Source organism: Numenius arquata, chromosome 21, assembly GCF_964106895.1.
Source record: "Numenius arquata chromosome 21, bNumArq3.hap1.1, whole genome shotgun sequence".
Classification (NCBI taxonomy): domain Eukaryota; kingdom Metazoa; phylum Chordata; class Aves; order Charadriiformes; family Scolopacidae; genus Numenius; species Numenius arquata.
In genome coordinates this window covers 7071283-7097425 of record NC_133596.1, presented here as the reverse complement: position 1 = coordinate 7097425, position 26143 = coordinate 7071283, and the positions used below count along the sequence as shown (strand labels likewise).

At 56.1% G+C, this 26143-nt stretch overlaps 1 protein-coding gene across 1 annotated transcript; it reads right to left on the bottom strand.

The window, feature by feature from the left end:
* Nucleotides 1–2893: 2893 nt before the first annotated feature.
* Nucleotides 2894–25363, bottom strand: TFAP2E (transcription factor AP-2 epsilon). Its single transcript, XM_074161987.1, has 7 exons — nucleotides 25337–25363; nucleotides 24758–25204; nucleotides 24396–24447; nucleotides 6856–7084; nucleotides 6455–6573; nucleotides 3566–3707; nucleotides 2894–3182 (listed from the first exon to the last, which is right to left on the bottom strand). The coding sequence occupies exons 1-7, from the start codon at nucleotides 25361–25363 to the stop codon at nucleotides 2894–2896; spliced, it is 1305 nt and encodes a 434-aa protein (XP_074018088.1).
* Between the last annotated feature and the right edge of the window lie 780 nt (nucleotides 25364–26143).

Sequence of the window (26143 nt, the reverse complement as noted above, 5' to 3'; positions counted from 1 at the left end):
TCTGCAGAAAGGAAGGTGCCCAAAATTTTGGGAAGTGGAAGAAGTCTCAGTGCTTTTAGAAGGTTGATCCCACGTGTCACGTCCATCATCGGTCTTGAGCATCCCTGGCGGAATCAACAAGTGAATCCAAATCGTCAAACCTCCTCCCAATTAAAAGGTAATTGGTGGCATCCTGGTGTCTCAGGCACCAGGCTGTTCCTCATCAAACATTCAAAAGCCTCGCAGTTGCCCAGAGAGGAAAATGAGGAGGGAGGTATTTTTCCACCCGATGGACGTGGCATGTAATTACTGTAGGCATCTCCCGGTTCCGTGTGGCTCATCGCTGCGATGGCTGAGAATTCCTTGATATTCAAAGAGTGCCCTGACCACGTCAGGTTTTCATAAGATGATCACATTATGGAATAGTTTCACGCCTGTATATTACAGTGCACACACACATACTTTCATCACGTATGGGAGCGTAGTTTGCTCTTCTCTGATACCGTGCACCGGAGGATGCCTGCAAATTGAATTATTTCAGGGTGGTTATCCTAAATAACTCCGTGTAGGGTCCATGTAGGGAAACCTGTGTTGTAGCACAAAAGCACCTTACTCTCCTTTATCATAATCCATTTTAAACATGGATTATGCTGATGCAGAACAGGGCCCTCCTATTTTGGAATAATTTTAAATAGGAATAGTTTTTGTGCTTTCGGCTTACACCCTGCATTATCCAAAACAGCTTTGAAATGTAAACAAGCCTCTAATGTGTCTGTAGTATTTCCATTCTGCTCCCTGGCTCCTCCTCCTTCCCTGGCTCTTCCTTTGGGAAGGTCCAGAGCAAAACCAGACCTGCAGAGCCTGTCATTGAGGTCTTTGCTTTCACAAACCTCTTACCAAGGGACGTTTCCAATCCCATTCCCAATTTAAATGCATCCCTAAGCTCTGGAAGGGAGTATTTAGCTGTGAGTTTCTGACTCTGAGCCATCCCCACAAATTATATTAGTACAGAAAATATTTTCTTTCACACTTTTCTAAAAGGGAAATCCCTCCGGAAGCCTGTGGTCTTTTCTGGGGACTGTTTGACTATTTCCCTATTATCACCAGCCCATTCTGCAGCCCCCCGAGAAAACTGATGGGCACAGCCCTGAGGAAAGTCCAATATAATACTGTACAAACACGTGTGTCATGCACTATAATCACTGTTCTGGATTTTTAATCCTTTTCTAACAGTTCCCATCATTTTCTTTGTATTTCCAACCTCCTGTGAGCCCGAGGTGCCTGTTCTCAGAGTCCTACCCTTAATAATGCCACGAACACAGCAGCTCACGGGGAGAGCTTCATTGCATATGGCTTAGTGGAGCTTAATTTATCACTCCTTGTCTTGATACCACGAGGTCCTGCTGCAGCTCCTCGCAGACAGGTTTAGCTTTGACTGCCCTGAGTAGTTCTGGAGCACCTCAAACACATCATTTCACTATTCATCCCTGGCGCTGGCGGAGATGGAGAGATTTGGGAGATGGGGGCGTTAACCCCGGCTCCTGGCATCCTCCGAGCGCTTCATTTGTGACTGCACAGGTCAAACGTCAGCCATGGAACTGGAGGAGACGGTTTCTAAAAATCTATATAATATTTCACGATACAGAGGCAGAAGGATCCTTATTCACAAAGACGATGGAGGTGCTTCCTTCAAATAAAAAGAGGTTTATTGAGATAATGAGAATGACATCGTGGTGTGGGTGTTGTACATCTATTGCAGCATTAAGAGAAACAACAGCAAGTACAAAATCCTGCAGAAATTCTATAGTCATTATCATCACAGCCTATCTTGTCCATGCTACAGTTTTGTGGATCCAAAACTTCATTCCCATTTCTAATGGCAGAAAATCCAAAGACTTTCATTTAAAAAAAAAAACAAACAAAAAACCAACAAATAAAACCTGAAAACAAACAAAAAAAAAGGCAAAAAAAAAAAAAAAAAACAACCTCAATTTGATATAAATAACTTGCACTGGACATTTTAAAACTTTCAGATTTTAATTACACATAAATAAATATATACAGATTTAGAACAGTTCAGTTTGGCCTGGTTCAAGTTCTGCTCCTTGTGCTTTATTAATTATTATTAATTTTAGAAACTTGTGTGCTGTTATCTGTAGGTTGTGGAGTTTTTATGAGTCCTGGGTTTAACTTCACCTGCTTTTCCCCTCGCTGGGACCGCAGCCGTGGGGATGGGTCTCCTGGGAACCGCGGGGTCTGCGGTTCATTCCAGGGAAAATCCACCTTGAGTCTCAGTTTGAAAACTGTAAACGAAGTCTGAGACTGCTTTAAATCCAAAGCAGTTCTGCTGGCAAATTCTCTCTTGGCCTGGCTTTAGGACTGGGCTGCAGGTGGGGAAACAGGAAGGTTTCCCGGGTGTTTGCCTGTCAAAAGCAGCTGATAAATCCAGGTACCGCCCGCGATCCAGCTCCCTGCCCTCCGCTGCTTCTGCCTCTGCCCTGGATGAGGCTTTTGTTCTTTCTTCTCAGTTTTTCAGTTGGAAAAAATTCCTGGAGCGTGTCAGGATTTCACTACAGGTTTTTTTAAAAAAAAAAAAAAAAAAAGCAAAACCCAAAATAAAATTGCACATGACTTGGCTTCCTGCATCATCCACAATTTATAAAATAAAAAAAAAAAAAAGGCAAACCCCCAAAGCCATTAACCTGGCTTATTTTTTTCACTCTCACTATGTCCATTGGAGTTGTTTCCTTCTTAAATTCTTTAATTTTTTTTTTTTTTTTTTTTTTGTCTTTTCTTTGTTTGCTTTACGAGTTTCATCCCAAGTTCAACCGTAGCAGTTCAGAAAACAGTGCACTGGATCGTCTTTCCCCCCCCCTTATCGTGACCGGGGAGAGGGAGGGAGGGAGACAGCACCTCATTTCCGATGCTTCACTTCTTTTTCTGAGGCTTTGGAGTCTCCGGCCGTGTGCCCGTTCCCCGTGCTGTTCAGGAACATTTTATCCAGCCCCTTGAGGGACTCCACCAGGTAGTTCTGGAAGGCGGTGAGGGCGGCGCAGATGGCCGGGCCCCCGAAGCCGTGGGTTATCAGGCTGAAATGAGTCAAACAGCTCTGGACACCGGGCTCCAGGATGAGCGAGGGGCGGCTGTTCCCCAGCGGAGAGCGATCCTGGGCTATCAAGTCTGCGAACTCTTTACAAATTTGCCTGCGAGAGAGAGAGGTTGGTGTTACTGTAAGTGATGCTGGAAAGCTGCGTTTGGGGTGTCTTTTCCCATTCCCTGCCCCAGCAGCTCCCTCCCCCCAGGGGTTTTCGGCTCCAGCCTCGGGACATCATAGAATCACATCTCCCGGGTGCAGAGTGGGAGCTGGTGCCCGAGCCAAAATGCTCCCTGGAGCCACGTTACCCTCTCCTGGGTCAGAGCAACCCTTCAATCCGCGCTAACTATTCACCTTGCTGCATCTCCCACATCTGTGTGCAGCGAGTGAGGCCATCTCTTCCCCACAAAAGGGTAAGTTTTCGGGGCTAATGCTGCCCTCCCGGGCTGCGGGTACCTAACGCGGGGGTGGCTGGTTGCCGTCCCTACTCACTTGGTCGCCAGCAGCATGTTTTTCCTGGTGTGGAGCTCCGTGGGGTCGGAGTGCTGTCGGCACAGGTACTCTGCCGCCGCCTTGGCTGGGAACTCCGTTTCACACACGTAGCCGAAATCCCGGGCCAGGTGAACGGCTTCACCTACGGGCAGGACAGATTGACAAGCGTCAGCACCCGCCTCAAAGGGGACCACCTTCTGTGGCCACTTCTGCCACCTCACTGAGGTGCCTTATTTCTGCTGGGACCAGAGCACTTCCCTTTCTCAGTTGCCCCCGGGAACTCTCTCCACCTTTGGCTCTTGGTGCAGAGACTCCACTATGAGTTTCTCACACTCCTCTGTCAGACGATTACTCCACATGGGGCTAAATGACCCATTGCCAAATTCTAAACAGAAGCTGGTTCCTTCTTTTGCCAGATTTAATAAAGCATCAAGATGGTGCTGGAGTTAGAGCAGGGCGAGGGGTGACGCTGGGCTGCTCCTCCAAAAGGGGGGTTTCTCACTTGGGCACTTCCCTCGCTCCGTCTTTCTCTCCCCACTTCTTCCAAAATTTCCTAATTCAGCAGAGATTTAAAATGGGACTGGAGGGTGAAAAAGCGACCTTAGCCCCACGACTGCAAGATGAGACGGGGATGTGAGAAGCGGGCAGGAGGAAGGGGGTTACATCCTCCCGCGGCGAGCGGGGGCCCTCGGGCGGGACGCACCGGCAGCGTATCCATCACCCCGTGGAAATGCCCACCCATTGATGGAATTGATCCATCTCCAGGCGTCCCCGTGGAAATAATCAGAGCTGATGGCAATTGATCATGCCCAACACCCGAAATCCCGGTCGGGCAGGCAGAGCTAATTTGACTTGCCCCCCTGCTGCTCACTCGTATTAGGCCATCCATCCTGACAGCATTAACCTAGATCCCATCGCAGGCTCCCCAGCTCCCGGGGCTCCCTCTGCGGAGCCACGTTACGGGGAAAGTGTCTGCGCTTCCCCTATAACCATAATACTTTCCACTTTATCTCCTCCTCCAAAGAAAGAGCAAATGAGGTGAACCTGGAGAATCAGAACTGCAGTCGTCTGTATGTCAAAAAACTATCAGAAAGTAATAGCTGCTGAAAAGCAGTTATTGTGAGGATAAAAAAGGGCTGCGTGACCTCATGGTGAGAACTAAGGCTGGAGCCAGGATTTATTTCCACCGTGAGTGTGTACGAGTTTTACAGGCACTTTGGGCGCTGGCTCAGAGAGAGGGGTTCCTGTGGAGGGGACAAGGTGTCAGAGCCCAGGGGAGCAGAGGGACCGCTGGTGGGGCAGGAGGCCAGAGGAGCCACCCTGAACGCACACCTCTAGCCCTGCTGCTCCCCTGGGGCCCTGCTGGAGCTGCTCCCACCGAGCAGATGCCCGAGAGAGGGCCAGGGCTGGGTGTAGGTGGCAAAGGCTCCCAAAGGAGGCTGCATTTCTACCTGCAGCCCTCACAGCGCTCCCTGGCTTCCCCGGCACCCGTTCCCCCCCGTCCATACAAACAGCTGTGCGTCAGTGTAAGAAAAAGTCTATCGTTAAAGTCTATCCCTCAAAAAAACACCCAGTGTTTTTTTTTCAAATGAGCAGACACTGCAAAGGGAGAGGGGAGAAAACAAATTAAACCAAGGCAGCAAATGTCCACGAAAGAGGGTGCCTGGGGCACAGGGGCCAGTTTCTGTGAGCGGAATAATGACAATGCAATAGCACCTTCCTCTGGGTGACACGTCTCCGGGTACCACCACGCTTATGCACAGGAGGAAATTATATCCATCAAGCACCCACGGCACCCCTCTTTTATTTACTATGGGCTGGTAAGCAGTAACCAAAACATCAGCAGCCACCTGAAATCAAACTGTACATTTCTTCCTTCCTTTCTTTCTTTCATTCTTTTCTGTCTTTTCTTTTAATGGAAATCAGCCTTTCATTCAGCACGAACCAACTGCCCTCAGTAACAACCTCCGCCTAATGAAGCGGGTCATTTAATTTGCCGGCAACAATGGAGATGATTTTCTATTCAGAAACTGCAGGCAGCTGCCTCCAACACGCTGGGCGCACACACAATGGATTCCGAAGCTGGGAGGGAGTCGGAGCTGTCGGTGCGTTTGTTTGTACCCCGTGCCCCTTTCTCCCGAGACGCAGCGGAGACATCATCATTTCCATAGGGCAAAAAGTAGGAGGGGAGCAAATAAACAAGCGGCTTTGAGCAGGGGCAGCTCACGCGTCCGGGCAGGTCACACCTTTTCCATACTCAGCCCTTCCTGCCGCGCTCCGAGGGACGCTGCTGCCGAGCTTCCCGCCTCCCGCAGCACCTCGGGGCTGTGTGGCATCTCCTCCCTGTCTCACCGGTCCCCTGCTGTCCCAGGGGAGGGGGACACGGGGCATCTCCTTCTTACGGGAGACAAAACACGGCCCCGAGTGGTGATGGAGCCTCGACAGAAGGGGCCGATGCTGCCCCCGAGTTGTGTCCTCAGTGGGCACGCGGTGCTGCAGAACCAGACTCCAAACTGAACCAAACCTCTTGGCCGCTTTATTCAAGCCTTTTTGTATTTGGGTTTCTGTGAACCTGACTAAGCGTCATGAGAACTGGTTCCCAGGCGGGAAGGGCACCCTTAGATCCAGCCAAAAGGAAGCTCGCAGCCCCGTCCCGGCTGCAGGCGCCTCTTCCCCACGGGCTGTGACTGGTCCGACAGAAATGTCTGAGTTTCGGAAGACAGACGTGCTTGGATCAGCACGGAGACTTACGCGGGGATATTCCCAGTCTCGGCTGGCGGTGACCGCTGCCTTCTTTGTTTTAAGCGTTCTCGTTTGTGGAAAGCTGCAAATGAATTGGGATTGAAGTTTGGGCACTCCCTTCCTCCGCGGGAGCGGGGAGGCTCTTACCTTCCACGAGGGATGTCAGCAGGGTGACGTTGGCAGCTTTGCGCCTTCCTGCGGGTAGATTTAGCCCGATTTTCTCTAACCTTTCCCTTAAACACCGACCCCCATTTTTTGATTTTGCTCTGAAAAGAGAAAACAAGGAGGGGGGGAAATTACAATGCATTTAATGTTAAACTAACTATAACCAATCCCAGTTTAAACTTTTAGGTTTGAAGGGGAAGAAGAAAAAGCAACAGAAGTGCTATTCCCCAATAACCACACGCCAGAATTTCTCGTCTCCGTTAGTCTGAGAGGTGAGAGCTGGTGCTCAACACAAAGTTTGCGTTGGCGTGGGCCCCTGCATTTCAGCGCGTGGCACAGCCCCGTGTCCTTGGGCTGCCCCGGGGCTCTCGGGAGCCGCTTACCTGCGGAGGACTCCTCCGAGGAGAGAGGCGTTGAGACATTCGGGGGGCGAGAGCCTTCTCTGCACCTCCCCGACGGTCACCTTGTACTTGGAGGTGGAGCTGAGAAGAGAGAGGCGGCCGGGCACGGAGCAGAAGACCTCGTTGGGGTTCGTCACCCCTCCGATCAGGCCGTCTTTGTTCATCGACAGGGTGGAAATGGTGGTGCCGTTGGCCTTCGAGGGGATGGGCACTGGGAGACAAGGGAGGGAGAGAGAAGAGACCGTGGCTGAGAGACTCCGGGGCCAGGGACGCTGCTCGGTGACTCTCCTGGCAGCTTCCTGGCCCCCAGCACCAGTGCGCTGCCATCGCAGACGTCAGCAGGGCTGGCAGGGATATCTCAGTTAGTTTCATATTTTCCCCAATAAAACAAGAGAAGTGAGGTGATGAAACTAAAGTAAAGAAAGGGAAAAAAAATAATGGAAGGAGCCTGGACTCTGCTCTCGCCCGCTTTCCCACGCCTCCCAGCTCTACTGTTAATTAAACTCAAGGTTTTGGGCTGGTCTCCCGGAGGGTTAAGGACTGTCCGCAGCATCGCTGCCCGGACCTGTGACCAGCTTCCCCTCCCTGTCTCCTGGGGCGCCCGGGGAGGTGGGTGGCAGTGGCGGCCGTTCCTCTCCCGGCTCGGGGACGGGGTGGCAGCCACAGCCCGGGTCCAGGCACATGGCTGCGTCCCACCGGGCAGGATCGACAGCCACCACCTCCACACCCTGCAGAAACCCCGGGCGACGCTGGGCTGGCCGAGAGCCGTGTTTGCCAGTACCAGCCCACAGGAACCCGTGGAAAGAGTTTCTTTGACTTCAGCTTTGGGATCAGCCCCACAACAAGCCACAGCCCTGAACCTCCGTCATCCCCAGCTTAAAGGGGAGCTTGAGAAAATCAAACCCAATTAAGCCAGCACAGACTTCCTTTTACTTAATGGGCAAGAGTCGGTTAACACCAGAGGTTGGACGGGCAATGGTGACTGCAGCATCGCATCGGGCCCCTGGCGTCACACCCGGGGTGAAGTGGGCAGGGTTTTCCCATACGTCATTCCAGCAAGAAACGCTCTTAGACGCAATAAAGGTTTATAGGTTAAAACCGTGGCTGAAACCTGTGCCAAATCTCTCCGGCTTTTATGTTCTGAAATTAATAACCAAATTAATCCTGGAGGAAAAAAAAAAAAAAAAAACAAAAAAAACAAACCAAACCAAAAAAAACAACCAGGTTTTGAAAGAATCCAAAGAGGACTGGAAATGCCATCGCTCCGGATCATTCCCGCCCTGGCATTCTTTGTGGCTCCTCGGCAATGACTGTTCCACAACGCACAGTCAGATGGTTCCTGCAAGTAACGCAGCAAGGAATCCAGGGCGAGATGCGGGTTTTATGAAGGAAATACACATGCCCAGGATGAAAAAGAAAACCTGAAAATTAATTGGGGAGGGTCCGTAGGCTGGACCTGTTAGTGGGCGCTTACAATCAGCATATTGTAAATACAGCTCAACGACTTGTTAGTGTGGCAATAAAAAGCAGCACATGGTACATAAAAACGGCCAATGTTTTAAGACTAAAAGATGAATGGGAAGGAGTTAAGGTACATTAAGTTTCCTCTCAGCATGAAACGTGGACCAAGGCAGGGGACTGAAGGGCAATATGCACCGGTGCCCCGCTGGAGCCAGCCACGGCCGTGCTGGCCTTTGCCACAACTGTAGCTGGTGGAGGGATGTTCAGGGAAGAGCAAATACGGGAACATCACCGTGCCACGTAGGAACCCAGAGCTATTTCCAGGAAGCGGCAACTTCAAAGCTTTCCTCCGCAGGCCCAGAACAGGTTCTATTTGTCTCTAGGGGTCACCCTTAAAATAAAAAGTCAGAGCGTGTTTCACAAACAGCCACGCAGCCCTGCCAGGCGTGTGTCACGTCAGGTCCGGGTACCCTGCAGAGCTGGGTTCTGCTGCAGCAAGGGCCATCCCCGAACCAGACACCCCTGGAGAGCTGGTGTTGCTGGGAGTATCAAACACTTTGTCTGTCCACAACGAGCTCTGCATAATTTACATGTTCTGTTTATTTGTGCATGCCTGAAGTCGTGCAGTGGCGTGCATCCCAGCCGCATGCGGGGCTGGGACCTGCGTACGCACCAGGGACCGGACAGCCATGCAGGGGAGCGGGGGATCGTGCCTTCACCACACGTGTCCGTGAAACATGGCATTTATGGAGGAGGCAAACCCAGCTGGCACCGACGGGAATTAACACCGGAACCTACGGAAAACCAGGCTGGGGATGGGTCTGACGCAGCTGCCGGGGAGGGGACGGATGGACAGGGCGGTGGGAAGGAAGGGATGGATGCCGATGCACAGCGGGGCGATGACATGGAGGCACCACGACACGTTTGAAACACGTACCGGCATTTCTAGGAATGACCCTAATGTCAGAAACAACCCCCCCGAAGAGCCGTGACCCAGCGTCTGCCGCTGCGGAGGTTAATGCCCGGCGCGGGCAGCTCCGTGCCAGCAGCCAACCGTGCGGGCACGTCACAGGACGTGACTATTGGCATTGCTCTTCTGCCTCCGGGCCCCCGCCGCGGCCAGAGCCCCATCGCATTCGGCACACGTGGGCATGGGATGGGGTCGGCCGTGTCACGGAGGGCTCGCACCCTCGGCAGCGGGACACGGGGGATGCGGAGGGAGGGAGGAAGGGAAGGGGTGGCGGGCCCATCCCGCAGCAGCAGCGCTGGAAGCCGAGCCGGTCTCTTGAGTCCTGTAACAGTGCTTCATCCATTAGACAGCGTTGCCTCAATACAACAAGAATAAACATAGCCACGTTCGCCATTAATTATTAATTATTGTTATTTGGCCTCACCTGCTGCTGTTTGCCTGGTCTGATCTGCAGCTTGTTTGCCCATAAACATGCTGCAGGAGGGAGACAAGCTACCATTAAAGCCTGACAGCTTTGTTTCCTTGGCTTTTGGGGAACCAAAATTGTCTCTTGTCATCTGAGTAAACCAAAAGTCCCCCTCGATCTTCAGCTGCTGCTTTCCTGTTCCCGCAAGCAGCAGGTGATCGGAGCACCTGAGCCAGCCTGCAGACAAGAAGGAAGCATGAGACCATTGCGGGTGGGCAGGGAGCGCAGCCGATAGCCCAACGCCCCGGCGCACTGGCCACGCCGACCCCTGCGCCACGGAACCCTTCCGAACCCGGACGGGTGCATGCAGGCGGCCGGCCCCGCCGGGAAGAGCCACGTGCCTCGTGGCGAGGGTCCATCCCAGCCACGGGGCAGAGAAACGAACCAGTGGGGCAGAGGATGGGGGGTTCACCACGAGGTTTCGCCGGGTGCCAAACAGCCACAACGCGAGCGGGAGGCTCTCGGCGCCGCCGTGCCCCAGCAGAGGAGCGGACATGAGCCCCACACACGGTGCTTTGAAGCTGGGAATGGAAATGTCACATCGGTGTCACTGCACCGGTCAACCCTTCTGAGGTCTCCTGGGTCCAGCCATAGGAGATGCCCGTCTCTGACATGGGACAGGACGGTGCCTTTCCCTCAATAACCCAGCTCTCACCCTGCTCACCCCCATGGCAGCGCCTTGGGCAGGCTCAGCTCCCACTCGTGACCGTGGAGAACCAGGTTTTCACCAAAAACATTCCCCAGAGACGCTCATTCATACAGTGACGGACCAACACATCGCACAGGCTGTCGAGGAAAGGGTTAGTTGCTGGTACCCAGGTGCTTGGCCCCCTCCCAGCTCTGCCTGATGAGTGGGACAGGGCTCAGCTGGGTGCCCCCACCCCAGGAAGATATAAAGGGCAGGTCACAAGCTGAACTTCCTCTGTGAGGCTGTGTTTGGGTTGATTCAGCCAAAGAAAGGAGAAGATGAGGATGATGGGCTTTTAGCAATGGCTCAGAGAACTCCTGGGGAGTATAAGGTCTTTTTCTTTTATGTCCATTATTATTATTTCCTAATTACCCCCGTGTGAGCACTGCAAGCCGTGTGATAGATGGCTGAATGGAGGGGACCCTGCAGCAGCGCTGGGGAAAGGCTGTTCCCAAAAACCGGGGTCTGCAGCCGGACTAACTGGTGCCAGTGGCTTCTGTTCAGGAGCCTCATGGCAAAGACACCACTGAATCGGGGGAACGTGAGGGTGAACATCTGTGCTCTGCAACTGGCTGACTTGTTTATGCAAGAAATTGGGGCCTTCTGAGAAAATGAACTGTTGTGTGGGTTAGTGTCACCCCGGGGGCTGGGGATGGTGGGAGAGGGACCAAAGCCCTGGGCACAGTCCCGGCAGGGTGAGTTACTAGAGAGAAAGTAGATGTGTCTACGTGGGGCGAAGCTAAAAAAGAAAATAAGTCTTAGTCTGCTCCCTGAGACCCCTTGGTCGTTGAGGTTTGGTTGCTCCACTTTGTCCCTCTAAAGTTTTTTTTGCTCTTTCCTTTAGCTGCTGGCTGCTCCTGGGAGGTTTTTTTCCCATGGGAGCGTCACGTTGTTAGGATTAATCCTGCTGCTTCTAACTCAGCAAATCCAGAAGGCCTGGACTGGTGCTGCTGATACTCAGCTCCTCACGCAGAGGTGAGCTCGGCTGTGGATTTCACAAACTGAAGCCTTTTGCCCTGGTGAGCCCTCGGTCCTGGGGAGCAGCGGGGCTGGAGGCAGGTGAGCACCGTGGGGCTGCACAGCACCAGCGTCGCAGGGATCGGATTTGAAAGGGAAAACTGATTTTGAAACAAGGTTCTGCTGACAGACCTCAAAGAGCTTCGCACGTCGCTAATCCCCAGCCCAGGGCTGGGATGGGACCAGCCACTTAAGTCATTAACTGGCTCCCAGTGCCTGTGTGAGCTGGATCATTATTGCAGCTGGGGAAAATTGAGGCACAGAACAAGTTAAATGATTTACCAAAGATCAGGTGTATGGGCATGATCCGAATGCCTGCGCTTCTGGTCTGTGGGAATGCTTTTATAAGCAATCCAGGCTTTACAGCAGTTCCTAACGCTTGGGCAACAGCTATAAACACTGATTAAGTGTGGCCTCTGCTTTTATCACTCCAGGCTTTCTTTTTAATGCTGTGCAATATTTGTCACTGCATCATCTTGTCTCCTGATGCTCTTGTATTTGGAAGTCAGCTGCTGAGAGTGGCAGCACGGCAATCACAGGCGTAGGATGCCTTGCCGAATGAGGGAAGGGAAACTGTCCCCGTTTCCTCTGTATAACGTCACAGGGAGCATTTCCACGGGGCTCAGCACCTCGCTGCCTCCTTTCATGTTGCAGGGCAGGTACCATTTGCAATACATTATACCTTTCAGGAGAGCGCTGAGCAGCAACGTGGAGTGTGACACAAACTCCGGTGCGAGTGGCCTGTCCTGATGCAGGGACCCATGGCTTCGGCTTCCCTTTGAACCCACGAGGCTTGTCATCTCCCTTCAGAGGTGCCTTTTTTGTGCCGAGTCAGATCTAGTTTGTCTTCAAAACTTGCCTTGGGTGTAGCTGTCAGATGATGGAACTTGCACAACTCCATGTGCTGTGGCATGAAAACCCCTGATTTGGAGAGAGGGCGATTCCAAAACAGGTCCTGCTTTCCAAGAGCAGGAAAGGCTTCATCCCTTGGCTCTCCTGAGCTGGGGAGCACCCTGCCTGCATTGTCCCCCTGTGCAGCCCAGCAGCCTGGAGGTAGCAGGGAGCCCATGGGCTGGGATGGCCACAGCTGGCTCCCTGCTCTGCCACAGAATCATTTTATGACACCGGGCAAGTCAACTCCCCAATTTGGGCTTGACTGTCTCCAGCAACAAAATGGAGATAATGATATCTACCTGGGAGGGGTGCTGTGATACCTAATTAAAACTTGCCAAGTGATCCCAGGATGAAAGGCTTCTCCAGGTGAGAAGCCCCTGAGTGGTGAAGGTAGCCAGAAGGAGCTGGTCCAGCACCTCAGCATGGCACCTGAAGATGCTCCTCGGAGAGGCAGACAGGCCTGGAAAGGCAGTTCTCGTGAACACGAGGTGCTGACGCCTCCAGCCACACTGCGGGTGTGATGGGGTGCCACAGCCTTGGTTCCGTGAGGGCTTTTCAGGAGGTACCGGGCAGCAGGGTGAGAGAGAAGAAACACCACTCAACTGGTGGTCGCTCAGTTGTGATCCAGCTGATGGAGGAAGGAGCTTTGTGCCTTCAAGGTGTCCCAAGATAAGCCATGAAGTTTCTGATGCTTTTGTTCTGGTTTGCAGAGGTGGGTCCCTTGGTTTTTTTAAGTTCCAGGTACAAAGAAGGAGGAGCAAAAGAAACCCATTCTTCCAAGGCTTTTACCCAGGGAGCTGGAAAGTCCCGGAATTTCCTGCTTTTCCCGGAGGAGTTTCAGCACAGACAGATCCCCAGCCCTGTGCCTTTGCCATCAGCCGGGCTGACGATGCTCCATCCCTGAGCTGCTGACTCACTCCCTCTCCTTCCCCATCCACATTCACAAACACTTGTCTGAAACCACCACTGTGATTCCTGGAAACAGCCACTTTTCCATGTAAATATTCGGTGTGAAAGGTGCATCTGGAGCCTGGGCTCAGGCTCTGCCTGTGGGGACTGTGGGATCACCACCATCCACTCCTGGGGATTCTTAGGGGAAAAGAGATCTTGCCTACAAAAAGAAAAAGATGTACTGACTCATTTCCATCTGAGAACCGTGCTACCTGCCTGCAAAATCATTTGTAAGCAGGAAATTTTGTGGTACTTGGAAATTGAATTGCTTATCGTGGTGTTATTTGTTCAGTTCCTTTTCCAGCTGGAGCTGGGGGTGCTGCGAGGGGAAAAACAAGTCCAGAGGGAACATGCAAATCGCTGCCCGTCTTACAAGTCTGTTTTCTTCTCTCCTTAGATACATTACAGGTAAATCCTCCTCCTCGGCAGCGCCGAATCCCTGGGTATTGGAGCTTTTGTTGCAACATCTCTTTCAAAAGTGGGAGTGTGCCACAGCTTAGATCGCATTTTAAAGGGGTATCAGTTAATCCTTTTAGGAGACTACCTGGGACAAAACAATCTCTCATCTTCAGGCACAGTGCTGTCTCCAGCCACCCCAAGAGCATCTCAGCCCCCCAGGTCCCTCTCTGGGGCCACGTGTGGGTCAGCTCAGCATCGCTGTGGGTCCAGGGCAGCCCCAGAAGAGTCTGCTCGTGCTGCCCTGCGAAGGGGCACCATGCAAACCTATTTCGGCTGCTTCTCGCTGCAGCCGCTGGGATTTTGCTTCCATGGTATTGCAGGTCCGATGATGACAGCCCTGAGCCCCCTCCCAGGTTCCCCCCCTGCAAGTAGATGGGGGTCCTGCAGCTCTGCCCTGCGCTGGAAGCTCTGGCTGATGGATGCTTGTGTGTAGCCCCTGATGAAAGGTGCTCCAGGAAGGCGAGGGATTGCTGCTGTCTTTCAGGAAGAGCTTTCAGTGAGCTAATCTAACCTTCGTTTGAATGTCTCTGATGTAAATTATAAGACGAGATACATATATAAAGAAGTATCTACATGTGGGTGTGAGCCAGAGGCGACTGCTCCTACCATCCCTTTAAAAGCCCCTTTTTGCCGAGGAGGTGCTGCAGAGTTCAGCTGCTCCAATTTCCTGGTGTTTCAGCAGAGAGGTATTTATTGATGGTCCAGGGAAGGAGGTCAGTGCCATCAGCTATATTTCAAACCCGCAGCCTGTAATTATCCTTTCTTCCTAGAGGGGATTATACAGGTATTTTCTTTATCTTGAATGCACAACCTGCACCAGGTCCCTGTGTCAAAGAGCCTCTCTAGGAAACGCTGTAATCGGCTCGGAGGCCTTTTCAAATGGAAGGATGGAAAGAATCTTGTTGGTGTTTTGTTTTTTTATCTCAGGGCTTTCCAGATTGCTGAGTCCTGATAGGGAAATGGATCTCGGACCCTCGGAAGAAGAGAGGGACCAGGGATACAACTCAGCAGCCTCAAACTATTCCCATGAGAAAGCAAATCAGGATGGGTCCCATGCCTATGCAAAGCTCCTGTACTTAACATTTTGTTTCCCATGCAAATCAATACATCAGGATACGAACTAAATGCTAAGATGCCATGTGATATTAATTGCATTTTTCTTTCTGTGCCTCTCTTTTGCCCAGTAAATTGCCTGCCGTGTGTCACCGCAGGTGTCTCCTGGGGAGCTTTGGGACGGATCGATGGGGCAGGAAGGTTCAGCCTCCCCGAGATACGGCGTCTCAGTTAAGGACGGTACCTGCTTTGTACATTGTGTCCCGATAGGAATGGGCCAATCAGTATAACAACAAAATTTACTCAGAGCTCTGCAAAAGCACCCTGTGCTCCTTCAGGACTGGGAAGGGGATTAGTAAGCAGTTAGTAACTAATCATTTCAGCTAATGCGTTTCCCTGCTTTACCCTTTAGGAATGACTCGGCCTCAAATGTGCCGCTTGCTCAGAATATTCTGTGAATTTTTCAGAAACTGCTCACAAACAACTTGTTGTGAGTTCCCACAGGTTTCCCTGCTGAGCTTTACTTGATGGATTGGGCTGTGCTGTCTGGGGATCCTCCGATGCAGCAGCCTGAGCAGTAACCTCAGGAATACCCCGCTGGAAAGCAGCAAATATTAATGGCTAAATTGCCCTCCTGATGAGGGAAACCCAAGCGCTTGAACCCTTGCAGGTATATTTGCAGGTATTTACTGCAGGTGGGTTTTGCTGGTACCGCAGTGCCCCGTCCCCTCCCTGAAGGCTGCACTTCTCACTCCCCCCTTTGCAGCTTCATTCGGAAAGTCAGTTTAGTGCAGTAATTCACATTATTTCATTCCCCCTTCTTCAAAACTATTTTTCGCTGAGTCTGCAGCTAAGCTGTTTCATACCTACATTAGAAAATTAACCAGTGTTTAAAATTCAGTTCAATTACGAACTGCTCTGGACGGACCGATGTAGCTCTGCCTCTGTTTTCACACAATTCCTGTGTTTCACAGCACAAGCCACGCAGGTGTCGGGAAGGCAGAAACTGAAACAGGAGCCCGAGGATTTCAGCCAAAGGAACCGGAACCCTGTGCTGTGCCATGGTGACACCAAGGCAAGTTTCTCATCCGATGTCCCCCCACCCCGGACCCCCCCACACCCCCCACCGCTCTGCCCTGTGCCATCAACCAGCACAGGTTTATTCATTTAGCAGCACAAACTCCCATTAGGTTTTGGCAACCAGTCTACGGGATCTTTATGTGTTTAAACAGTATAATCCATTTTACAGTAACATGCTTGAGAGGTTTTCCCTGTATTCCCTATAGAAGCGCCTGAATTTGTGTGGCTTGGATCTACATAATCTGAAAAGGGAGAACAAAGATGCAGTGTCTCTTGCGAACGGCGGCGGATCCCACGTAAGCCACGGTACTGTTGCTATCAATTTGTTAAAATGTACTTAGATTATTGAAGGGCAAAAGACCCTTCAGCAAAGATTAGACATGAAAAATAATAGGGGGGAAGGGGAAAAATTGCTTCTCTTCATATAGAACTTGCTGCCAACGCACAGAGCGTGCGGGAGGGTTTGGCTGAGCCTCGGAGGGCAGGGATGTAGCTGTCGGTTCACCTGCCCTTCCGGAGCCATGGGCTCGGCCGGGGGTGGCTCTGGGGAGAGGCACCACTCGCCTGCGACCACAGCAAAGACTTTTCCTTGCTTGGAAGATGCCCTGAGTCCCTAAGGCCTGTGGGTTGGTGGGATGTCTGGCAAAGCAGAGGTGTTGCTGCCCAGTGAGGACCATGTCCCTGCCAGGGCCGCACCGGGAAACCCTCTGCACCAGCCGGGACACACCACAGAGGAGCCTTAGGGAAGGAGCGATGTCCTTGTCTTTCCATGGGGAAAACTCCCACCGGGCACAGAAACAGCAGGGGGAGAACCCAGCCAGCGGTGCAGGAGCATGTGGGTGACAGTGGGGCAGCTCTAGTGGTGTCTACAAACCCTCTGATGTTTCTTTCAATGATGGCCCCATCTCTTGCTCACTCGGATCTTGTGCTTGGAGCAATCCTGAATACCGTCGGTCAGATGCATGGGGCCACCTCGGGGCTCCCGGGGAGCCCTGGGGACACACCATCCCCACGCAGCCACCTCCCTGGGGACACCGCTTGCTCCCCGGGACCTGTCCGACCAGTCCAGAGGGAATAGGGCCTGACCCGATGCCTCGCTCCCTGGCGCCTCGGCACTTGGGTGACTGATGCCAGATAAATGCCTGAGATAGAGGGTGGGGAGACTCGGCTGGGCTGGAATCCCAAGCACGCACCGCAGGCGCTGCAGGACCTGCCCTGGCTTTTGGGGCTGCAAAGGTGAACCTGCTCACAGCTCCCCCTGTTCCGTTCCAGAGCCCCCCGAGCCGCAGGAACACCATATTCTGGGATATTTAATTGCAATGGGTAGTTTGGGCTCATTTCTGGCAATTCTTTCTCACTCCCTCGTGCTTCTCTGCTCTTTTCCACCAAGCCCCAGCACTTAACCTCTCTCCGATACCCAGACACAGCAGAGCTCGATATGGGATAGGGCATGGAGAACGAGAGCCGAGGATGCAGCAGCTCCAAGCATTATATCCACATTTGCTAATTAGTTCCTCCATTAAGAATTAAAATAAACAAACAAGTGGAAGGACAGCAAGAATGAGTAATTCCCCAGGATCACACAGGAAAGGGTGGGATGGTTTAGTGGTTAGGGTGGTAGTCTAGGACTTCAGAGAACCTCATTTAGGCTCTTCAAATAATTAAGACAGATTGCAAACATATTTTTTTCTGAGATCATGTATCTTGGCATGTTACTAAACAGGGAGGAATGGTCTGCATTTGCCTCTGCTCTGCTACAGGTTTGGTGTGACCCTGGGCTGGAGGCACACGAGCGAGTCCCTGTGGGTCTGCCTGTGTCTGTGCTGCCGTGGGGGTGACCCATGGGACCCCAGCGAGGCACATGCCTGCTACGTGGCACCGTCTGCAAAGTGACAATCTCAGTCCCACCTCCTTCATGGGGATGAGCATCACAGGGTGTATGTCACCCAGATGAGGCTGCTCCTGGTGGCCCCACTGCCAGCCCACCCCCCATGGGAGCCGGGGCCGTGGTGTGACATGGCAGTGACCCACTGCCCAGTGGGGTGGGAGCGTGTGCTGTGCTCTTCCCCAGAAGTTTCCATGCCTTTACAGAGATTTTCAAATTACAGGGGGAGCACACGGGGTGACTGGGGACAGCCAGTCCCTGGTGACCCCTTCACCCACGAGCACGGACGGCTTCAAGCCCTGTCGGCCCAACGAGCATCGGCCAAACCACTGAGCTGCAAAAATAGAAATCAAGAAATCAAGGAAGAGCTGCCCAGAGCCAGTCCGGTGCATCCCTGGTGCTCGCTCAGTGCTGGAGGAGCCTCACCTGGGGTCCAGCTCCTGAGGAGAGATGCTGCTGGTTTGACTCAAGCCACATGCTAAAAAGCAACCCAAGCTGGCTTCTCTGAACCTACCCTTTAAGAACTGCTCTTTACTTCTAACAAAGAAAAAAAAAAATTCATTTAAAAACATCTAATTAAACAGTAAGTCATGACAAGGTACATGAAACTTGGAGATAACACATGCCTGGGAGGCAGCAGGGAGGTTGAGACAAAGCCCAGCGCCTTCACCGGCACCCGTGTGTGTTATCTCACATGAACACACACCTGGTTTTATCCTGGTGCAATTATAGGACATTAAAAATATAATTTTAATGGAGGAATGGTGATCTGGATGCAGTTCAGAGTAAAAACTTTCTTTTAAGTTTCCCTGTTTGATTAGTAGGTGTTCCTGCCGCGCACGCATGTGTGTGCGAGGGAGAAGCGCCCGGCGAGGGAGGTGTGCCTGCGCTTGGATGAACGCTCTACCCCCCGGTGTGTGCGAGGGCTTGTCTGAACTTTAAAGCCTTCGCAAGCAGCGCTAAGGCAGCAAAAGCCTCCAGTCAAGACCCGGCTTGTCCCAGGTGAGCCCCTTTTCCCACTCCGGCAAACTCCCACAGTAGATAGAGCTGGAGGAGGCCGGGAGGCAGAGCTCAGCGCCCTGCCTCTGCCTGCAGTCCAAGCACCACCACCCGCGGCCACGGCCAGTCTTAGAAAAGACGTGTCTTTGCAGCCCCGGGTGTTTTAGAGGATGACCTCATTTATTACCTTGCTCGTCACAGGAAATGATGTTTATCTAATCTACCATTCTTTCAGGAATTTTTTTTTTCCTCCCTGCCACATCTGGCTTCACGCGGCATTTCGTACAGCTCAGTTCCTCCCCGGGCCGAGACGATGGGAAAATGGCACCAAGGCCACCACGCCAGCACCCGGGTCCCACCAGCAGCCCCGCGTGTGAAACCCAGGGGGAGACTTTCCATCCAAACCTGGAGCTCGCGTGCGGTGGCGAGTGGATCTGAGCATCTCGGTCTTAATCTCCCTCCTCCACTGCATTCTTTAGTAGTGACAGCTACTTCTTGCAGTATTTCTAACTGTGGGCTCGGAGCACTCCGAGGCACAGCTTTTCCCTCCGTCTGTCCAGCATCCAGCCAAACAGGTCCACATTCCTGAGCAGAAACGCTAGCGCTGCCACTCCGCGGCAGCCGAAAAGCCTCAGATGGAAACTTAAACCAGTCACAAACACTAAAGTGAGCGCAGCGGCCAAATCCTGCTGCCTCAACATGAACCCCGGGAGTCCAGTCCCCACCAGCCACACAGCACCCCTGTGCCGTGCGCGCCTGGGTGCCAGCCCCAGCCCACGCCGGCTACACCCTGCTCCGGCTCCACTCCGGGTCGTAAAACGCTGCAGCCAAAACCCTTGCCCGCGAGCAGGGTGTGCAGACACCCCTGGCTCTCCCGCAGGGCCCCCTCTCGCCCCGGCCCTCCACCGGCAGGACCCCAGGCTGCTCCTGCACCCGAGGGTGCCCCCAGGGTCCAGCGGCCAGGGAAAGAGATTTGTGTTTTTCTTTGTAATAAAAAGGCTCTATCAGAAGCTTTGGGCTGATCCTGAAGGGATGTCAAAGCAATAAAACCCCTCCTTGTTTTACAAGCAAGCTGCAGGATTTTTTTGCTACCAAGTGCGATGGCGTAATTCTTGATTTCATAAGCAGAAAATCACCCTCTCCTCGCTCGCACGGGGAAGGACCCGGAGCAGCCGCTGCTCGGGGCTCGCTGGGGCTCCAGCCGTTTTTCTGGGGGGTTTCATGGCAGGACAATACTGGGTGAACAGAGCAGAAAATGTCTGTAGCTGCTGTAGCCTAAGCAGCCAGAGCCCTGGACTAAACTTTTTCAGAGTTATTTTTATTGTTTTCTAGTCAAATATCTTCCTGGTCTTATATAAATGTTTGGGAGGGGAAAAAAAAAATGAACCAAAACAAAAACTCACAGAAAAAAAAATGAACCAAAACAAAAACTCACACAAAAAAATTCCCAAACAAATCCAACAACAATAAAAATGAGACAGAAAATAATTTCTGAAATACTTTTGAAAAGGAGAAAGAACAAACAAATATGTATTAAAAAAAAAAATTATAAAGGCTCTTCTACCCTGTTCAGGATTTTACCCATTTAATCCTCAAACTAAACATACCCCCTGATTGTCACACCAGTGCTGGGGAAGCTCACCCTCTGTTTTCCAGTGCTATTCACCACTCCCCGTGCTGGGAGTGAGATCCCAGCTCTACATCCACCAGCAACCACCTCCCCGCAGCCGAACCGCATCCCCCCCGCACCGGCTGTCCCCCGAGACCCCCGCATCACCCGCGGCTGTGCCCAGCGCTTCGGGCCTGGGGGCTGCCCACGGGAATAACGAACCGGAGCCGGTCCCGACAGCGATCCTGAAAATTTAGTTTTGAACGCGTCTTTTCAGCCCAAACCTGCCTCCCGGCTCCATCCCCGCCGGCGGGACCCGGCGATGCGGGAGCCGCGCAGCCACCGCCGGGGCTGCGGGACGGGGACCCCGGCTCCCCCCCGAGCCTTGGGAAAACCCGCCCGGGGTGTATCAGGGAGCTGCACCCCCCACCTCTCCTCAAAAAAACCCTGTAATGGTATTAACCGCTAAAACCGTTGAAGCGTATTTAAAATGAAAGGGGGGGGAAAGCAAACACGCAGCCAGGGATACTCCGGCATCGCGCTGCGGGGCTCCGGGCGGTTCCTTCCCCCCGGGGGGGACACCCGCAATCCCAGCCCCGCCGCGGGAGGTGACAGGCTGCGGGGACACCGCCGGGAGCTGCGGGCTCTTCCCCCCCGTTTCGTGCTGGTTTTCAGTGGGGCGTCCCCGCACTTGGCTCGACTGAAAAACGCCTGCGAGCCCCGGAGTTAAAAGGCGGCTTTGGAGGTTTGGGGCAGGTGATTAATATTTTTGTTGAACCGGGACAACAGTATCTCGGCAACTAATTAAGGAGAGATTTATCTGTTTTCACATGCACAGATTTCTATCAGGTTTCTGTCCGAGGGCCATACCGTCAGGAATTCAAGGATTAATCATCCCCGGTGAGGCAGCTGAGACCTCGGCGCGATTTATGGCAAAACTGGGCTTTTTAACGTTTACCCTCGCCCCCCGCGGAGAGCAGCGCGCAGGAACCGCCGCTGCCCACCCGCGCACCTCCGCGCCCTCGGCGCCCGCCTGGGACCCGCTCGGGATTTCTCTCTGATAGTTTTATTTTCGTTTTTTTCCGAGGGTGTAATTCATCCCGGCCGCGGGGTCCAGGGCGTCGCCTCGGGCTCCCCCCCCCCCCCCCCCCCCCGCTGTGGCTCCGGGGTCAGTTAAAGCAGCCGGAGCCAGCCGACTAAGGACGACCCCGCACTATATATTTTTTAAAAAAATTTGAATGGAGCGGGGCTGCGAGGCGATGCGTTCCCCCGGGTCGAGCGGAGGGCAGCGGCGGTGCCGCTCGCACCCGGCAGCTCCCGCCCGCAGCGCTTCCCGCGGCGCGGAGCGAACGCCCCCCTTATTTCGGGGACCCGCACACCGTCACCCGCCGCTCCCGGCCGCCGCCCGGGGCCTGGCCCTGTCCCCGGGGGTCACCGGCGCGGGCTCGGGCCTTTCCCCGGCTGCGGCTCCCAGAATTCCCCAGCTTCCTTTTTCGGCTCAAATCGCCCGATTTGGGGCATCGCTTCCAGGGCCGCCCCGCGGAGAAGAGGGAGCGCGGCCTCGGAAACGGGGACGAACGGGGACCGGGACCCGCCGGAGCCCGGCCCGAGCCCCGGTGCGGCGGTGCAGGATGCGGCCCCCGGTCCCGGAGATCGGGGGGGGGTGTCCCGGACTCCGGCTCCGCTACAAGAAACCCCCCCGTCGCCTCCGTCCCGGGGTCGCTGCTGCCCGCGTCCCCCCGACAAAGACGCTTTGCTTTGGATCCGTGGCTTTCTCAGGCTGCTCCCGCAAACGCGGGGCTTCCAGCAGAGCCGGGGACACCCCGGCAGCGCATCGTCCCCGGGGCTGCCGCCGGAATCCGATTATTCGCCGAAATATAGTTTGCATCGTTATCCCTAATTCAGCAGGGGAAAAGGAAGAGAAGCGGAATGGGAAGAGGAAGGTTCCGCAGGCGCGGGGGCTGCAGCCGAACTGCACCCACAGCCAGGGCTATTTGGTTAATTTCTTTTTATCGTCCTTATTTTTCTTTCTTTCTTTTTGGTGGGTTTTGTTAATTTTTTTCTTTTTTTTTTTTTCCTTTTCTTCTTTTTCTTTTCTGAAAGACTAGAGGATCCGCAGGCACAAATCTGGCACTAAACAACAACTGCGGCAGCAGACGGGAACTACCAAGTAATGGCACGTTTTGGGGAAAAAAAAAAAAAAAAGAGAGAAAAAAAACCCCAAAACAAAACCAAACCCACTGTAACTTCAACCGAACTTCCAGAGAAATATTCTCATTGCGGAATGTTTTTTGCAGCTACCGGTGTGGTTTCTGTGGGCGCCCACCGAGCAGCGAGCCCGACGGGAGCGCACAGGCAGCTCGTCGCAACCGTTTCTCATGCGAGGATATTTAATGAAATGCCTCTCGTGTGCTCTAATTAAAGCTAAAATAATTACGGTCATTAATGTTCCCCTGAAATGCCGCGTGTAACGAAGCTGTGTTCTTAGAATAACAATTTTCATGGGAAAGGGGGGCTGTAACGCACCGCGAACGCTGCTCCCCCCGTGTAACGACCGCCACTGCCGGTGTCGGCGGGAGAAGGCCCGCACCATCGGGATATTCTTCCCGAAATGCCGGGGCTGGGCAGTTACCGGGGGGTTCGGCTGCGGCCGAGCCGTGGGAAACGTGCCCGGAGCCGCGGCGGGACGGGACGGGACCGGCGCTCGCTGCAGCCCCGGACGCTGCTACCGACCTAAACCCTTCCGGTTTCAACAACAATTTGCCCGGCCCGGGGGGGCCAGCTCCCGCTGCCCCCGGGGCTCTCGGCGTTTCCCCCAGCTAGCCCGCACGCCGCCGGGCTGCGGGCACCGGGCCCGCCCGCCTTAACCCCCGCCGACCCCGCAACGGGCGGCTGCGGTTCCGTTCGCCCGCCTGAGCAGGCGACCGCGGCACCGCGCAGCAGCCAAACGCCTCCTTTCCATCTCCCTATTTTTGCTCAAAATCGCGGGGAGAAGCCCGGGAGCGGCGCGTGAATATTTCATCGGAGTTTTCGCCCCGAGCGGCCGCATCAATCGCTCCCGTGTCCCCCCCCCCGCTCCCCCCGACGCCCCGGTGAAGTTTTTATTAGAAAAATATTTTACGGCGTTGAGCTGTGTTCCCCACGGGGCCGCGTTTGGAAGCGGGGGGGCTGTTCAGCAGGTCGGGGAGAAACGGCAGTAAATTAGGAGAGGCGGCGGGAGACCCTGGGGGCCGTGCGGGGCCCCTGCCCGCAGCCCCGCTCCCCCGCTCCGGCCCCGGGAGGGAGCGGCCGGTCCCCCCGCCGGTCCCCGGGCGAAGCCCCGTTTCTGGGGCCGCAGGAGTCCCCGCAGGCCCGGGGTTGCTGCCGAGGCGAGGGCCGAGCCGCGGCGGCGGGACGGGGGCGGCCGCCCGGGGGTCTGCGGGATGCTCCCCGCCGCGGGGACGGGCAGCACCGGATCCAACGGCCGCGCCGACCCCCCGTCCCCGTTAAGCGCGTCCTTGCCCCCGGTACGAGCCCCGCCGAACGGGCCCGCTCCGCCGCGGCCCAGCGCCTCCCCCGCCGGCGGGCGCAGGGCTCAGGCCCGGGGTGGCGGGACCGGGAGCACCGGGAGCTACCGCCGAGCCCTGCCGGGGCATCCCCGGGGCTTCCCACGCAAACCGTCCGCGGCCGCCGGCAGGGCGGGCCCCGGGGGCTCCCCGATAGCCGGACCCGTCCGTCCGGGCCCCTCGGTCCCCGGTACCGGGAAGGTGCGGCGGCCTCGGTACCGGGCCGCGGGGGAAGGGACGCACTGGCCCGCCGGGACCCGCCGCTTTCGTTTCGGTCTCGCCGGGGACAGCAGCGAGCCCTTCCCGACGGGAGGAGAGCGGTCCCGCGGGACCGACGCCTGTCGCGGGGGGGGGGGGAAACGCGACGCGGGGGGATCCCCGAGGGCAGGAGCGGGGCGCGGAGCCCGGCCCGGTGCCGCGTCCCGCGGTGCCGCCGCGCTCTTACCTTTCTTGATCACGGACTGATCGAGCAGGTTCATCCCGCCGTCGTCCACGGCCTGAAAGAACCGAAGCAAGAGCCGTCAGCCGGCGGCTCCCGGTGCGGACGGGTCCCGAGCGGTCGGCGGACGGTCCACCCGCTGCCCCCCGGCCGGGAGGAATCGTTCGGGCGCGGACGAGCTCCGGTAACGGGGCTCCCGGCCCGGCAGCCCTCCTTGCCCGGGGGTACGGGCGCCGCGGGGCCCGACCCGATCGCAGCCGGGATCCCCCCGTCCCCCGGGGCGCGCGGGCGGCGGCGGAATCGGTCCCCGCCGTTTCGTACCCGGCCCCCGCGGCCACCCCCTCGCCCTCCCTCCGTCCCCCCGGTACCTGGATGTCCTCGATGCCGTGGTGGCCGAGGCCGTGGAGGCCCAGCGGGCCGTCGGCGAGGCCGTGTCCGCCGTCGGGCAGCCCGTGGAGCAGGCGGGGCACGGCGGGGTATTCGCGGCGGGGGTCGAGCCCCAGGGCGCGGTGGGTCTGCGAGAGCAGCCCCGCGTCCTCCTGCCGGCCGCGCTGCGGGGGCCAGGCGGGCTGCTGGTGCTGGTGCAGCGGGCTGAGCGCCGCGTACGGGTCCCCCAAGTGCGGGTAACCGGGCTCCTGGCCCTGCGGGTAGGGCAGCGGCGGCTGCGGGTACGGCGGGGGGAAGTAGGGCGGCTGGAAGTCGGCGGCGGGCGTGTGGCAGAGCGGCGGCGCCGAGCCGTAGGGCGCCTGGTTGAGCGCGGGCAGCTGCGGCAGGCGGGCACCGGCCGGCGCCCCGGGCAGCCCCTCGGCGCGGTCCTGCGGCGGCGGAGACAGCGGCGGTGAGGAGGGCGCGGACCCCCGGTCCCGACCCCCCCCCACCCCCCCCCCCTCCTTCCCCGTCGCGGCCCCGTCCCGTCCCGCCCCGCCCGCGCCCCGTCCCGCACTCACCATGCCCGGGTAGCTGTGCACTAGCATCGGTGCGGGCCCGCGGCGAGCCCCGGGCGGGCCGGGCCCCGGGGGTGCCCCCGTCTCCGCCCCTCTATCCCGCCGGAGCGGCGTCTCCCATCGCCCGCCCGCTCCTCTGCGCCGGCCCCGACTCCATGCACGCCAGTTATAGCGGCGGGGGCGCGCCCGCCGCGCCGGGAGCGCGCGTCAGAGCGCGGGGACGGGGACGCGCCGCCCGCTCCCGCGGGGCCCCGACGGCTCCCGACGGTTTCCGACGGCTCCCGACGGTGGCCGGGGCGGGGGACGAGGGGCTCCCGCCGCCCCCGGGAGCGCGGCCGGTGCCGCTCCCCGCGCCGTCGGACGGCCCCGCTCCCGCCGCTCCCCGCGCCGTTCCCGTGTCGCGCGGTGCCGCAACACCCACCCACACCCCCCCCCCCCGGTGCCACCCCCGGCTCCCCCCGCCCCGGGCCGCGCCGCCTGAGAGCCCTGTCGGGGAGCGCCCCGGGCCGGACCGGGGGCCGAGCCCCGAGGGTCGGGAGGGCCGGGGGGTGCGGGCGGGCTGCGGGGCTGCGGGGCTGCGGCGATGCTCTACGGTTTGACTTTATTAGCCCGAGCAGGGAGAGGGGGCCCCGGCCGTGAGCACAGCGAGGGCCCCGGGGGCAGCTGCAACCTCCGCCCGACGGCGGCCGCAGCGGGGCCCGGGGCCGGTGCTGCCGGGAGAGCCCGGGGGTCCCCCCGGGGCTCTTCCCCCTCCTCCCCGACGGGAAGCGGAGAGCCCCAACGCGGGCCTGGGCAGAGGGAGAAGTGTCT

Coding starts and splice junctions, on each gene's coding strand:
- TFAP2E (XM_074161987.1), bottom strand. CDS start 25,363: ATGCTAGTGCACAGCTACCCGGGCATG. Junction 24,448..24,757: donor ACGGCATCGAGGACATCCAG/GTACCGGGGGGA, acceptor CGGTTCTTTCAG/GCCGTGGACGACGGCGGGAT. Junction 3,708..6,454: donor GCTGACATCCCTCGTGGAAG/GTAAGAGCCTCC, acceptor TCCTGCCCGTAG/GTGAAGCCGTTCACCTGGCC.